The 14452-nt window shown below is 38.9% G+C and overlaps 1 protein-coding gene across 1 annotated transcript in view; it reads right to left on the reverse strand.

Moving 5' to 3' along the window:
- slx9 (SLX9 ribosome biogenesis factor) overlaps positions 1-14452 on the reverse strand; it is a 29829-nt gene that overhangs the window by 6818 nt on the left and 8559 nt on the right. The window contains exons 3-4 of the mRNA XM_067583262.1: positions 5633-5701; positions 1272-1446 (exon numbers count right to left, since the gene is read on the reverse strand). Of these exons, the coding sequence (XP_067439363.1) occupies positions 1272-1446; positions 5633-5701 (244 nt within the window). The remainder of the gene's footprint in view (positions 1-1271; positions 1447-5632; positions 5702-14452) is intronic.

Consider the following 14452-nt stretch of genomic DNA (forward strand, 5'->3'; position numbering starts at 1 on the left):
TGTGATTTAATGTTATTTATATCCTGTTATGATGTTGGATATTTATGCTAATCATGGTCAAAGTTTCAAAACTGGAGGTTAATATATATAGAAATGCTTCCTGCAAGTCAAAAGTCAGGGCTTCAACCTGCTCTCAACGCTTCGTTCGCAACAGTTTTTTCTACCTTGCTAACGAGCTGATGTCAGCTCATCGAGCATGCCCATAAAACGGCCATCTGCTCTGTAAGCCTTGGTTGCTAAAGTTGTTGCTAATGTTTTTCCATGTGTTGTTTGCATTGTGCGCTCTCATATTTCAGATCTGATTCCGGCTTGAACATGTAGGCATGTATTTGAGAAGTTGACATTTCTAGTAAAGAACAAGAAAAAGAAGTGAAATCCTGCTACTACAATTTTTTTCATGGTTTGTTGACCTAGCCTCAGCAGCTGGCGAAAGTTGACCATGACACGGTTTCCAGAAGCTAACCAATCAGAACAGGGTGGGCTCATCAGGAGCTAAAACCGCCTGTTTCAGACAGGGGCTGACCTGAGGGGCTGCATAAATATGAGTTAAATAAGGTGGTTTTTTTGACTGCAAATTATGTAAAGATATCCCACTTGAGCCCCAGATTAAACTATAGAACTGGAAATGTGCCGAATATGTCCCCTTTAATGAGCTAGCATTAGCTTGTTGCTCCTGAAAGATGTTTTTCAGAAATATGTAGCACCAGCATGGAGCAAAGGTGTAAGTTAGTAGGTGTAAGTAAGTCTTTAGGATGCTGCTAATAGCATGTCCATGAGGATACCTTACACACAAGTCCAGGGACTCTTAGTGTACATAGCTTATTGTACAGGGGCAGATATTTGTGTGTCACCACACAGTAGAAAGGAATACACATAGAAGACTGTTTGACTCAGACAGATCTATAATGAAACACTGCCAGAGGTCTGAAAGGTGTGACACCAACTTACTTGTCACTCACTATAAATACAGTGCAGATCCAGCCCCTCATTCACCTCACTGCACTTTTTAATCAAATGCTATTTGTTGATTTAACAACTAACAAAGTGCTACAAACAGTGTGAGGGCAGGCAGCAGATGGAGGCTCATCAGTCAGTCTGCTGACACTGATGACATCACTGTGTTCAACTCAAACACACCACATGTGCTGCTCTTAGATAAGACTCTGAAGGACAAAAGAAATGTGATTATTATGGAGCACCCACACTTGAAGATCAACAGCAACTGTCATGCTGACACTCGATGCCCGCAGCTCGGTCACGTTGGCACTTACACTTTGTTTTTCCTGCTCTTGCGACGAGCAGCGGGAGCTGTGGCGGCGGGGGTGATGAGCTCGGAGAGCTCGGGCAGGGCGTCGGCCAGCGGCTTCATGTCTCCCACCACAGGCGTGGCCTGCCTCCGGGCCTCGGCCGCCTGCCGCTCCTTCGCCTGCTTGATGGAGCTGATCTCTGAGGAGACATCACAACACGCAGAGAGAGAGGGTCTGTTATATCCAGGCTAAACAAAACAACAAGGAGTACAGTGAAGGGTAAGAGCTCTCACTCTGGTACAAACTGTACTCCAGCATGTAACAGTTAAAGGTCTTGTGAAATGAGGAAGACGTTTCCCAGACTCAAGCTACAAAGGGCATGGTCAGACAGTAGAAAAAAATCCCTAAAAAAGCTTTCCTCGGCCTGTCAACATAATCAAACATTCTACAAATTCAGTCTACTTCCTGTTATATTATCGTTATCATGTCATGTTTTAATGAATACTCTGCAGCTTCAGTATGCAGAGCATCAAACCTAAAGCATGATTTTCTTGGATGAAATGAAATAGTTTCACTGGTTTTGTTATTGAGTCATCTTGTTTTCATTTTTTTCCCCTCTGGTATAGATTTGTTATACATCTATACCAAAGTTTGGCCCTGAATCAAATGTTACATCTTGTTTCTCCAGAAGATCTTTAGTTGTAGTAGTAGTAGTTTAATAGTTTAATAGAACATGCATGTAAGGAAAGGCACAAATAATTCTAGAGTATATAAGGGAAGCAATTATATTATATCCTAATATTAATATAAGGCTATTGCCACCACCACTTCTAATAGTAATGCAAAATTAGAGTCCTAAAATAATCAAATATGAGAAGAACAACATTACCCTGACAGCCTCTGAGCATGTAGAGAACTGAGGAAGATGCTGGACAAAAGGTTGCACTGAATGCTGTGTTGCCACCACGACCCTGACCAGGATCAAATACTGCATAAAAGCGTACAATAAGATGTGTGCACTTGACACCTGTCATCACTGACAACATCCCGCTGCAGATATCAGGCATCAGGGTCATGAATTTAGAAACTCAACTGATGTTATTCAACTGTTATTTATTTTATGCCATGTAAATGCAGCATCCAACATCAAGCAAATCAAAGGGTGGTTATATTAAGGTAGAACAAATGTGATGAAAAACTCTTTAGCCGAGAAGCTTTTCTTTCTACCAAGATCATATGATGAACATATAAGCTTCAACCGAATTCCTGGTAAACCTTTTGTTCCACAGGAAGTTCTGGGAGCTGGAAGGTGATCATACAGTGAATGCACGTGTCCAGTAATGTCTTAAAGGTTCAGCTGCAGGATTGTGCTCTTCACAAAGCATCATGATACGACTGTTTATGAAGGACTTACCAGAAGCCCATATTTGGACTTTTTTTTTTTAATGAAATATGTCACCTGCTTCCTAGGTTGGGTTGTTCTTGGACTGAAAAACAATGCAAAGACATTGATCAACTTGCAACCAAAATGCTAATATCAGCCTTCATAACAAAATCCACACAACTCTGCTGTCTCTACTCCATGTCTCTAATCTGAAACAAGATTATCTTTCATTCTAATTTTCTTCTAATTCCTGAAAACTGTCAGCCATGGAGCCGGTCTTGGGTTTCAGCAGGACTGGGTCGCACAGCCATTAGCACCTAATTATACGCCTGAAGAGGATACGTGTTGTGTTACAGAGGAATTGACCGGCTCAGCAGAGGGGTACGTTTACAGGCCTGATCGCAATTATGGGAGATGATGGTGGTGGTGAGGACGCTGGCAGTGTTGAGGAGAGAAGTTATAATTATAGAGAGACCGAAAGATGCACCTTCATCCAAAAAGCCCCAAACTCAGTGACTCACTCATCTGTCAGAAATCTTATTGTCAGCTTTAGTATTCTATAGAAATTAACATCAGTGCAGAACTGTAAATATGTGTATATTGATTATTTCTTTTATAGATTTGGCTTTTTCCCTTCATCTTATTAATTATAAGTGCTATTTCCCGATTTCTGACTGTACATGCTACAGGTATAGACTCTAAAAAAATCTATATGAGAAATGAATGAATGAGCGTTTGCAAAAAAGGTTCAACTTACATTTTAATTTTCACACCAGACAATCAAAACCTTTATTAAAAAACACACAAAACCAAAAAGCACATTCCAGCTAAACAAATGTAGTTTGATCAGACTTCCAGCAGTTGGACGGTTTGATTGGTTTTTTAATGAAGCAGCTGCATGAGCGTAATTGTGTTTCAAATAGCCTGGAATGCTAACTCATTGCTGTCTGGCTCTCTAACACTGTCATCTGCAGTGTGTTAATTGTGAAAATGAATATGGTAATGAGGATAAAAATACTTCATTGAGAATTTAGGTCTTGGAAGAACCATTGACTTGTGTTGTAGAGCCTCACGCTCTGTTCTTCACACATGGATGAATGAGTTAGCCTGATTTGATTGTTGATCACTGAACACAAGTTTGGATTTTTCAATTAAGCTGGTTTAAAGTTGATCTACTTTAGCTGGATTGTGACCAAGATTTACAAACAAACCCTCTCATCATCTGAATCTGTAATTATCACAATTGAATTTCCGCAATAATTAGTCAAATATCGATACATAATAAAATATTATATAAATAGATTTCAAAAACATACTGTATATAATCAATCCATTTTTAATTTGGGTTGCAAAAGCTTTTGTTGTGTTGTGAGGATGGGAATTTATCATTTTTACAGTACAATGTATATGAAATGTTACATCAAATGTTTTAATTGCATACAGTTGAACTGAATAATTAATTTTAGTACATTAAGCAGCTTAATAAATGATAGGTATATTATATAAGGATGATTATTAAAACTATTTAATCTCTAAAGTCGAATCTGTTTTACAAGAGATTTGTGTTTATTATTGAATAATTTCATATTTTAAACATGTTTCAAGTGGTTCTGATCAAATTCCCCCTCCGCTCAAAAATATGTGTTTCTTCTTCACACGTCACTATTACGTTGTTCTCTTCTCTGTGCAGACTGATGTATGTGCAGTTTGTTTTCACATTCATCTGCTGAAGGGGGAAAGTTTCTCTGTGCTCCCCTTAATCATCACAAGTTGCGTGACATCACAACTAGTTAGGAGCCCATTGTGGTTTAGTGTTCAATGTACACAAGTGTGATGTGGAAACTTAAAAGCCTCCAGTGCACAAACACTGAGAATGAACTTTACAGTGAAGTAGATCTTGTGTCCAGCAGGAGTAGAAGACATGTTAAGAACTTCTAACAAGGTAATTGAACTTTTTGTGGAAAATAGTTAAAATCAGACACAAATTATTATTCAAAGCAGAGTATTTTTATATCTTAAAACATGTCTAGAGGACAACCTGAAACTCACCTGTCTCACGAAACAGATATGATTCCATTTGATCAAATGTATCAACCCATGCAACTTCTCCAAAGACAGCTATTCAAATCATACAAACGTGTAACTGGTATCTGTAATGATTAATCAAGGTTCCCAGTGTCACTATGAACTTTCTGATTTCACTATATGATTCCCTCTGCCTGCTACAGTAAGCAGGGAATAAAAATCAATTAATCAGTAAATAAAAACATTGCTGTTTTCTTCTTGTTTACTCCTTATGTATACTCCTTATCCTCTACTTTTTTTTGTAAAACCATGTTTAAGTGTGTTTGTTGAGATTACTCCCAGCCCTGGTCCTGGTTGTGTCTTCACACAGTCTGCACAGTTTCAGATGTCAGGGCTCATTTTCCTCCTTTCAGCCATTGGCTGCACCAGGGCTAGATAATCCTTCAACCCATTATTTCACTGTACCTGAGTTTTCATATCATTTCTGGCATTGTGTTTTGCTCTATTTACTTTCAATCACCTGATATTCACAAGAAGAATTGGATGTCCCTAAAAAAATAGACTTTCTTATACAGACTATCTGTGTTTGTTAACTGGGGCAATGTAGAAAAGTTTACAAAAAACAAAAATTTGAAAACCAAATAAACAAGACACTATAATGAAATATTAATGAGAGGATTAACAGATGCCAAGTTGGCTCAGATATCAGACTCACTGCAAGTTAAAAATGTGGTGAGGTCATACCCAAACTGTGACTTAAATGTGTTGAAATTTAAGTTTTACATCAGTGAAAGTGAAGCCAACGTGCGCTTAACATGTTGTCCAAGATGCTGCCAAACGACGACATCACTAACAAGCTGCAGCACATGATGATATCAAATGCTTTAGATATATAAGTGACATTTAACAACATATAACATAAGTCTTATAACATGTATCTGTCTGATATCTGTGCTGAGTGTTGATATATACTCACTGTTGAGCCATCTCTCCCTTCTCTCCTTCATCTTCTCTTTCTTTGACTTGACTTTCTTCTCATCTGGGCCTGTAAAACACACACACACACACACACACACACATAGTTACATGACAGCACACATCAAACCCAGCAGGCTCCACTCAGCAGAGGGAAAAGCCTGCTAATTAAACATGAAGAGAGGCAAATTCATAAATGTGTTAAAGATACATCAAAGGTGGCGAGGGAATGACTTGGCTGGGAGCTACAGCGAGCCCCCACCCTCCACTCCCTACCCCCCCTCCCTGAGTGAGAGCTGATCGAGCTGAGAGAACACACTCTGAGCTCTGTTTAACACACACTCTGCCTTTTATTTCAGTTTATTTCCCCTTGTGCTTTTACTACAAATGAGCTCAGGCGGTAGCTGCAATAAGAATACTTATTGGGTCGAGTCATCTTATTATTTCTTTATTTTCTGAGGTGAGCTTGGACGAGCAGCTGAAGTACAATAACTTCTGCTTTCGGTTGAACCTGGTCAGGTGTAACTTTTACATGGCTGAGCTTGGCTTATTCTCTCTATTAGCTACACATCATGAATAAGAAACTGAAAACTTCTGCCTGCGATGAGAATAACAACCCTGCCAAGTGATGAAATCATAATGCATAAAGCATTTTTTAATGTGAAGGCAGTAATAGGCCTTTATTGTGAATTGACATTGACATTCATGATATGGTATCATTACCAAAAAATGACTTGATATAGTTCATTTTCTGCACTTTTTGTCTGGTTTTGCAGCATTATATTGATATAAAGTGATGTTAGTTTTAATTACATGTTGGATAGGATTGATAGATATAGATATAGATATAGAGTTTGAATATCAGAATAATTATAGGAAGAGAAATAGTCAAATTCGTGCACCCCTATCGCAGTCCTATCCCTGCCTGGTAAACAGGAAAACTAGAAAACTCATGCTTCCTGTTTGTAATGCAGGCTTACTGTCAGAAATGTGTAGTTTCCAACCCCAAGCTGAGATAACCCTTTTCCAAAGTGGGAAAAAATAATAATAAAAAAAAATATATATATAGATGTAAGAGTAAAGGCAAGTAAACACAGTGGTGCACACTGCATAGTCAGTTGCAAAGGAAGAAAAACAACATGGGTTCAATCTGTTGTCCTCCTTTGTAAGAGAAATATCCCGGTCCAGCAGGGAAAGTTTGTATAATGACATCTTATCAGCAAAGCCACCTTGAGGTTTCCTGTGGTCAGGACATCCTCTGGGGCCACAGAGGCCGGGGTCACTCAGATACTGAGCTGCTGTGTTAAAGAGAATAAATAAAAAATAAATTGAATTCTGCTCAAAACCTCTGCACAGAAATTCTAATTTAGCAGTAGTCTAGTAGTGTGGTACAGACAGGATTGAAATGGGCAGAACAGATGTGTGCACGGTGGTCCAGACCCTCGCTGAATATTCATGTCCCTTCCTGCTCTTCATGACAGCAGGAAGAGTTAACTCTGACAAGGGCTGATAATGTAAAACAACATGGCTGGTGTGACAAGATCAGAACATGTCACAAAATGTGAGTGGAATGAATCAGTCAGTGGCACTGAGGAAAACGGAAGATAACCACGCCAAGATCAACAACTGGTGACTGGGCTTTTCCATCATCCAGTTTCTCTACAGTCTCCTACTGTATTCACATCTTCTTCTCCCTTTCCCCCTCTGCTTCTTTCTCCCCCCTTTGTTCTCTCGTTTCAGTGAATTAACTAGAAAATATGAATGTGGGAAGTTAATTACAGAAACTGGTTGTACTGGGAAGCTTCTATATTTGAAAACTCATGAGGAGGTCTTTCTTTTTCGGGAAAATCCTCTGCTACACAGAAACGGATGCTTTCTACCTTCCCAGGGGGAAGAGCAGATTGTTTGGAGGTATCTGCATCAAAGCAAACATTTGCTGAGAAATTAATTCATTACAATGGAATTGCTACAATCACTGGCTGAGCTCACGGGGGCGGAATAAATCAGTGCTAATTTTCCATGTCGAGTTCAGTTTTAAAGGGGACATATTCTGCACATTTCTAGGTCTATATTTATATTCTGAGGCTCCACTGGAACATCTTTGCATGATTTAGCCCCTGTCTCTTTAGCGCCCCCTTCCCGATGAGCCCACTCTGTTTTAATTGGCCAGTTCTTGGAAGCTGTCCGTTGGTGGACATCTGCTGGCTCCAGAGGCCACTCAAACAAACCATGAAACAAACTACAGTAGCAGAATTTCACTTCTTTTTCTCGTTCCTTACTTGAAATGTCAACTTCTCAAATACATCCGTACGTGTTCGAGCCGGAATCCAATCCGAAATATGAGAGTGGACAACGCAAACAACACATGGAAAAACCTCAGCAACAGCCTTAGCAACCAAAGCTATGGAACAGACAGTCGTTTGTGGGCATGTGCAACGATCTGAAGGCTTTTGACTTGCAGGGAGCATTTCTACATACATTAACCTCAAGTTTTGGAACTTTGACCATGTTTAACAAAGATATCCAATATCATAACAGTATATAAATAACAGAAAACCGCAAAGCATAATATATCCCCTTTAATGAAGCCTAAGGAATAGCATGTTGTCTTAATAGTGCTGGCCTTTGAGGAAACTGAGTACCACCAAGTCCAAAATGGGGGAGGCTATCATATTGTATTAGCTGTGCACAATCCATTTGGATTTAACCTTCGTAATCAGTATAAACTGCTCCACAAAGAGGAATGGTTAACAGACAGTTGGTTCAAATATGTCTTAATGAATAACTGGGTGAACTTATTGTCCCATTAACAACCAAGCTAACGAGCTTACTTAGCAGTCAGTCTCTTCAATAAAACTCAATAAAAAGAAAAGCTCGGTAAGCTATTTTGACTTACTAGAGCTAGAATGTTCCCAGCTAGCTAATGTGTCAGCAATTATCCTTTCCAGTTACAGCATCTCACCAACCCCGTTATTAGTCACTATGTTACCAAGCTTCTAGAAGCATGTATTTGCAAAGACGCACAGATTAATTTTACAGAATCCCTTTTTTGGCGTAAGCAGGCCTTTAGAAGGTGGAGGATATTTACCTATTACTAGTAGAAGGTTTATCATTCCAATATGCTGGGTTACATACATGCTGCATCCAAAACAACAACAACATTCACTGGCTACTTACCACCAAACAAAAGAATGGCAAAGTTGAATTTGGATGATAAAACAGGGAAATAAGACATAAGGTATTTAATATGAGCTTATTTCAAATGGAGGCCTTATTCTATCAGCTGTTGAGGTGAATAAAGGTAGCAGTCATTATTTGAGAATTTCTGATACTTGAAATGATCTGGTCTTGTTAATCTAAGGATTTGGATGATGAAACAAAACACTGAACACCAGCCATCAGCAAATTGAGCGCGTGGACAGAAGGAAGATCGATGGTACCCTCCCTGAATGACATGGCAGTGTGTATATAAAGGCTCGAGGTCAATGGCTCTGTGATTAACAATGCAGTAAAGACCTTGACCACCATTTCTTAAAATGGCCAGAGGGTGAGAGCAGCAACTACTTGATGATACATTAGTTTGTTGATATATACTATATGGGGTCAACATTTGTTAAAAATGACATATTGGTAGATCAATGTTACCTCTCAGTGACTGATTTGACAGTTTATTTAATTACATATGTATCAGAGTATTATAGGCACAGGAAAAAAGGTTGCAAAATTTAAAAGGGTACAAACATCGGCTGTAAGTTTCAATCTCAAACTGTCAGCCATCAAAAACCCATACACAGTATACACATGTTTATATTTCCAGGGATTCCTGAAAATCTGAAATATGGATGTTTGTATCAAGTCTGTATCAGATTATACAATATCTCCCAGCATCAGCAACCAATATAATTATGGAATCATAAAACAAATCTGTTTTTTACAGCGATTAAATGCTTTCCAGTTTATTTTTCATCATTATTGAATTCCATGTAAGCGAAATGATTGCACAATGTCATGCACTGGCCTTGTTTCTATCCATTGATTGGTGTCAGCTCCAGCTTTGTAGAGTTCAAAGGTCAGAGCCAACAGATAGGCCACATGTCATTTCAATGAGCACAGCAGGGTGTGATATGTTCTGCCCTGTACCATTCCAGTGTGCTGGCTTATTGATCCCATTTAGCCCAACTTCAGACATGAGGACTAGAGTGGTGGTTGAAATGTCCTCTGTTATCTGTATTCCACTGTCTTTACCAATCTCTAAAAGGCAAGAAATAGACTAATTTTTAAATCCACTGCACCCGACGCATAACCTTGTGGACTTTATCTTAACATGTTTGCAAGATTATTCCACTTTTAAAGGACCAGTGTGTAAGATTTAGTGGCATCTAGTGGTGAGGTTGCAGATTGCAACCAACTGAATACCCCTCCTCCCCCCCAAAACCATTTACATACTTAAAGTAGTGCCCATAATGGCACCATAATGCATCACAAATATCATAAGCACACTGTAAATACATTAGAATTATTATCATATAAATAATACAGTTGATGACATTAAAATGTGTGTAATCTTTAGATTTTGTTGAATTACATTAGAGAAGTTGATGTGGTTCCAAACTACTGCCTTGTTTGTGTCCTAGTTCCATACTAATACTAAAAATTATACAGTGTGTGTTAATGTTTATAGGGCACTACTTTGTCAGTTGGTGTGTAACGCTCTTCTTTCTGATTTCTTTCCGCATTGTGGGAAAACAGTGTCCATCAACAATAAGCTTAAACTGCCAAATGTTCCAATTTCTCCATCAGCAAGTTGTGTGTCTGCTGTTTGGCGCTGGGTTAAATAAAACAGGGTTGATGAAAGTGGAGCTTGCTGGCCGCAAAACCAAAAGAATGAGCTAAAAAAAAAGCTACAAAGTTCCATTGAACTGAGAAAAACTGCACAGTTGGTCATTGTTATGTGTGTAAAGACACCTTTCACATTACATTTCAGTCATTTGACCCACTCTTAATAATTGTTAAAATATATTGATTAGTGCAGCTTTAAGTATACATGACATGATTAGGAGTAGATACAGGATTCATAATTAGATCTGAAAGATTTTCTTGTAAAGGCTTCATTGGTCTGTCACCTGAAAACAACATGTATAACGTTATAAAAATTGTCGTCTACTGATCAAAACATGTGTTCTAATGGCCGAGCTTTGTGACTGAGATTTTATTCCACAGTATAAATTAATATTCCGTTTCTAAGAGGCAGCTGCATTCAGTGCTGGTGGCCATGACTAACAGCACGTCTAGACGGAAACATCAACCACAAGGGTCTCAAGGTTCCATGAACTCAAGACAGCCTTATCAAAGCACAAGATTCCAGATAAAACTTTTTTTCCCCAACCTTGGTCTTGTTTTCGTGGATGTGGTTGATTCCTATCTGTTGGGACAAGATGCTATTCATTGGCTTCATTCCTGAGCTCTGGGGATAGGCCCACACAATGGAGTCAATTGGGACAGGCAACTCAAGCAACAATTGCACAGTTGAAGACCCTGATGACATATTTTCTCAACAATGTGTTTTTGTCAACAGAACATGATTGGTTAGGGCAAAACGGAATAAAATTCCCTTTCATTTCAATTGTTGCCAACTTGTTTTCAGGGGCTCTAAACACATCCTTAGTTTAACCATTTATCTAAAGCACTTATTTGGAAGTAAAAACAGAGGTGAACACCCCCAAAACCTGATGATAGGTCAAACCTGATGTTTGAAGCAGACAATTTGTTTCATACATTTAATATTCAGTTTCAGTAGTGTAGAAAATGGATAAACTGGGAACCTGTTTCAAATCTGTCTGATGACATGTTTGCTCTGTGGAATTGGTTGTAAAGTTTTGTCTAGCAGAGTCATCATATCCTCAGCTTTTAGAGATGAGGTTGGTGAGGTAAATATTATCGTGAGGAATACGAATGATTATCCAAACTACTAAAAGTTTGTTCAGGATAGAATTTTTCCTTTAAGTCAACTTTCGTTTATGGGGCCAATATTTATAATTACAATTAAGACACCACTGAGAGTTATATGGAGTGTTTGAAATGTGCTGTGTACACATCCCATCTGCTGGTGTGTCAGTGTGTGCTGTTCAGACAGGCATATTATCTCCAGACTCTACATACTCCAGAGATCCTGGCAGGCCTTTATCTGCCACCACAGTGCTAAAAAACAGAAGTGTTTTTGCTGCTGTTTGCAGTAAGGGAACAGGCAAAGATAGGCATCTGCTGCTGACTACAAATGCGGGTAGAGGTGGGGAAATCCAATCTCTCATGAGTGGGAGGGGGTGTCTATTGTGTTTGTGGAGGAGAGGGGGGACTGGGGAGGGTGCTTTACCACCACTCCACTCCCATTGGGAGCATCATCTTCCCACTGTTAGATGAAATGGATAGCTGTGATTATGGCTGGCTGGAGGCGACCCCTCACCTAACCGGCCCACATCCACCGGTACATCCTGCTCTTCTGGGCTCCACTGACAGCTTGTTTCTAAGGGGCGGAGTGGAGCACAGACGTAAATGATGGAAAGGTAGATAGATGGCAGGTAGTGAGCAATAAGGAGGACAGGAAGCAAGTAGTGGAGAGGTGAGGCAGAGTAGAGACACTAGGGAAAAGCAGAACTGGTAAATATGCCATTAACCTTTTGCCCGTGATAACAAGTAGACCTTTGACAGACTGCTGGCACTAGTTACTAGATTACATGAAATATATGTACATGCATGTATCAATAAATTAGACTCTCTTCTTTTGACTAATTGTGGTCATTTTCAAAAACACAGTCTTTGAGCATGCAATCGAAACTTTAAAAAGGTCTGGTGAAATGGTATCATTACCTCCTTAATGTGATGGAATTCTTATTGAAACAGATTGTTTGAGGGTGACATAGCATCGTATCAAGTGTCAAATGCTGTATACAAAGCTCTTTGCTAGACATTAATACTGTTAACAGCTGGCATGAATGAAAGAAAATAGAGAATTTAAGGAGACTGATGGTCTTGATGGTTCGTGTGGATCTCCATGAGTTTGTTTTCTTTCTAATTTCTGGTTCAGAAACCATTTTCATCTTTCCAGCATCACTGAGTTTCACACGCGGATAACTGTTTCTTCCATTGTACGCTCTGATGCTCTGATGCATGCAGTCGCGTTATAATGATGCGAGTAAACATGACAGCTCTGCACAGGGCAAATTGCCTTGTACCAAACTGGAGAAAAACAACAGAGACGGGTAAAAAAACAGAACACTGGGAACAGGGAATGCTGACAGGTAAAACGATAAAAATCTAGAGGAAATGATGGCGTCTAACAGGAGGGGAGAGGAATAAATGACCATGAGATGAGAGGAGGAAGATGTGGAGGGTAGAGGAAGAGGAGAGGATGGAAGAGGAGAGACGGGCGGTCTTTAGGGAGCTGACCTCAAAATAAAGAGGAGCTGGGGTCTTCCCCCCAGGGTCTGGTAGTGATACTATACCTCTAATTAGACTGCAGACAGAGCACTTTGTCAGAAGGCCGCGGGGGCTGTCTGATCAACTTCCAGCCGCAATCAGAACTTTAGACTACACGCTCAGGACAACACACTTTCATTATAAATGTGATCTCTGAGAAAGTGGATATGATACATTTTGATTACACAGGCTTCAGGGCTGTACTGTGCAAGTCAACTCCAGTTTAGGCTGAATATTTTACTTTTTTGTGCTTGTCGTTCCTGCTTTCTCTTATCTATGGTCTCTCATTATTATAAATACTCAACATAATTACTTATGTTTGTCTTCGGTGCAGCTCATCTGCAGAGCACTGATCTCCTATTAGAGATGTGCTTTATACCGTTTCTGCTATACACTGCGGTGAAACATCTGATGGTATCTATACTACCAACTATTCCCATTACCATGATTATTGTCTTTTTCAAAACACAAAAGATATTCATTTTTCAATTAAATAAGCAACTAATCAATTAAATGTCTCCGCTCTAGTTTTGATATTTTGAACTCCCATTCCTGTTAAACACTGAAATCATACAGGATGTTTAATATGGTCAGCTGGATGCATTAGTCAAAAAGGATCATAACAATTGTTTTTCAAAACATGCTGGAATGTTTTATTGATTTTAAATTTCTCACTTTCTACGACAGCACCAAACCATCTTACAGACAGAGAGTAAGGTAATCCATTACAGTGAATATTATGTCTGCTTTTTCATGTTATCAGAGTAATGTATTATAATACCATTATAATGCAGCTGTCAGTGCGGGTGGAAAACTAGTGCTGAAACAATCTGTTGATTACTTGACTAGTTGACAGAACGACAGAAAATTAATCGTCAACAGTTCTGGTTACTGATTTATTGTTCACCTTCAAACCTGGATTTTTTTTAAATTTTATTTTCTGGCATTTTACCACTACAATTAATCGATTATTCAAAACATAATTGATGGTAAAAATAATTTAACAAAAAATGTGCTGGTTCCAGTTCCTAAATTGAAAGGATTCAGTGTTTTTCTCTGTTTTAATTTAGGGCTGCAACTAACAATTATTTTCATTATCGATTAATCTGCAGTTTTCTCACTTAATCATTTTGTCTTTAAATTGTCAGAAAATAGAGAAAATGATTATTAAAGCTCAGGGCAACATCTTCATATGTCTTGTTTTGTCCAATCAATAACATGGATTGTTTTGTTTTTTTGAAGAAAAAAAAATCAACAGACGACTCAATAATACAAAGAATTGTTAGTTGTGGCCCTTGAGATATGATGTTGAAGATTCCACTTGACTTTCATACTGTATGGAAATGAA

This window comes from Thunnus thynnus, chromosome 24 (assembly GCF_963924715.1).
Source record: "Thunnus thynnus chromosome 24, fThuThy2.1, whole genome shotgun sequence".
Lineage (NCBI taxonomy): Eukaryota > Metazoa > Chordata > Actinopteri > Scombriformes > Scombridae > Thunnus > Thunnus thynnus.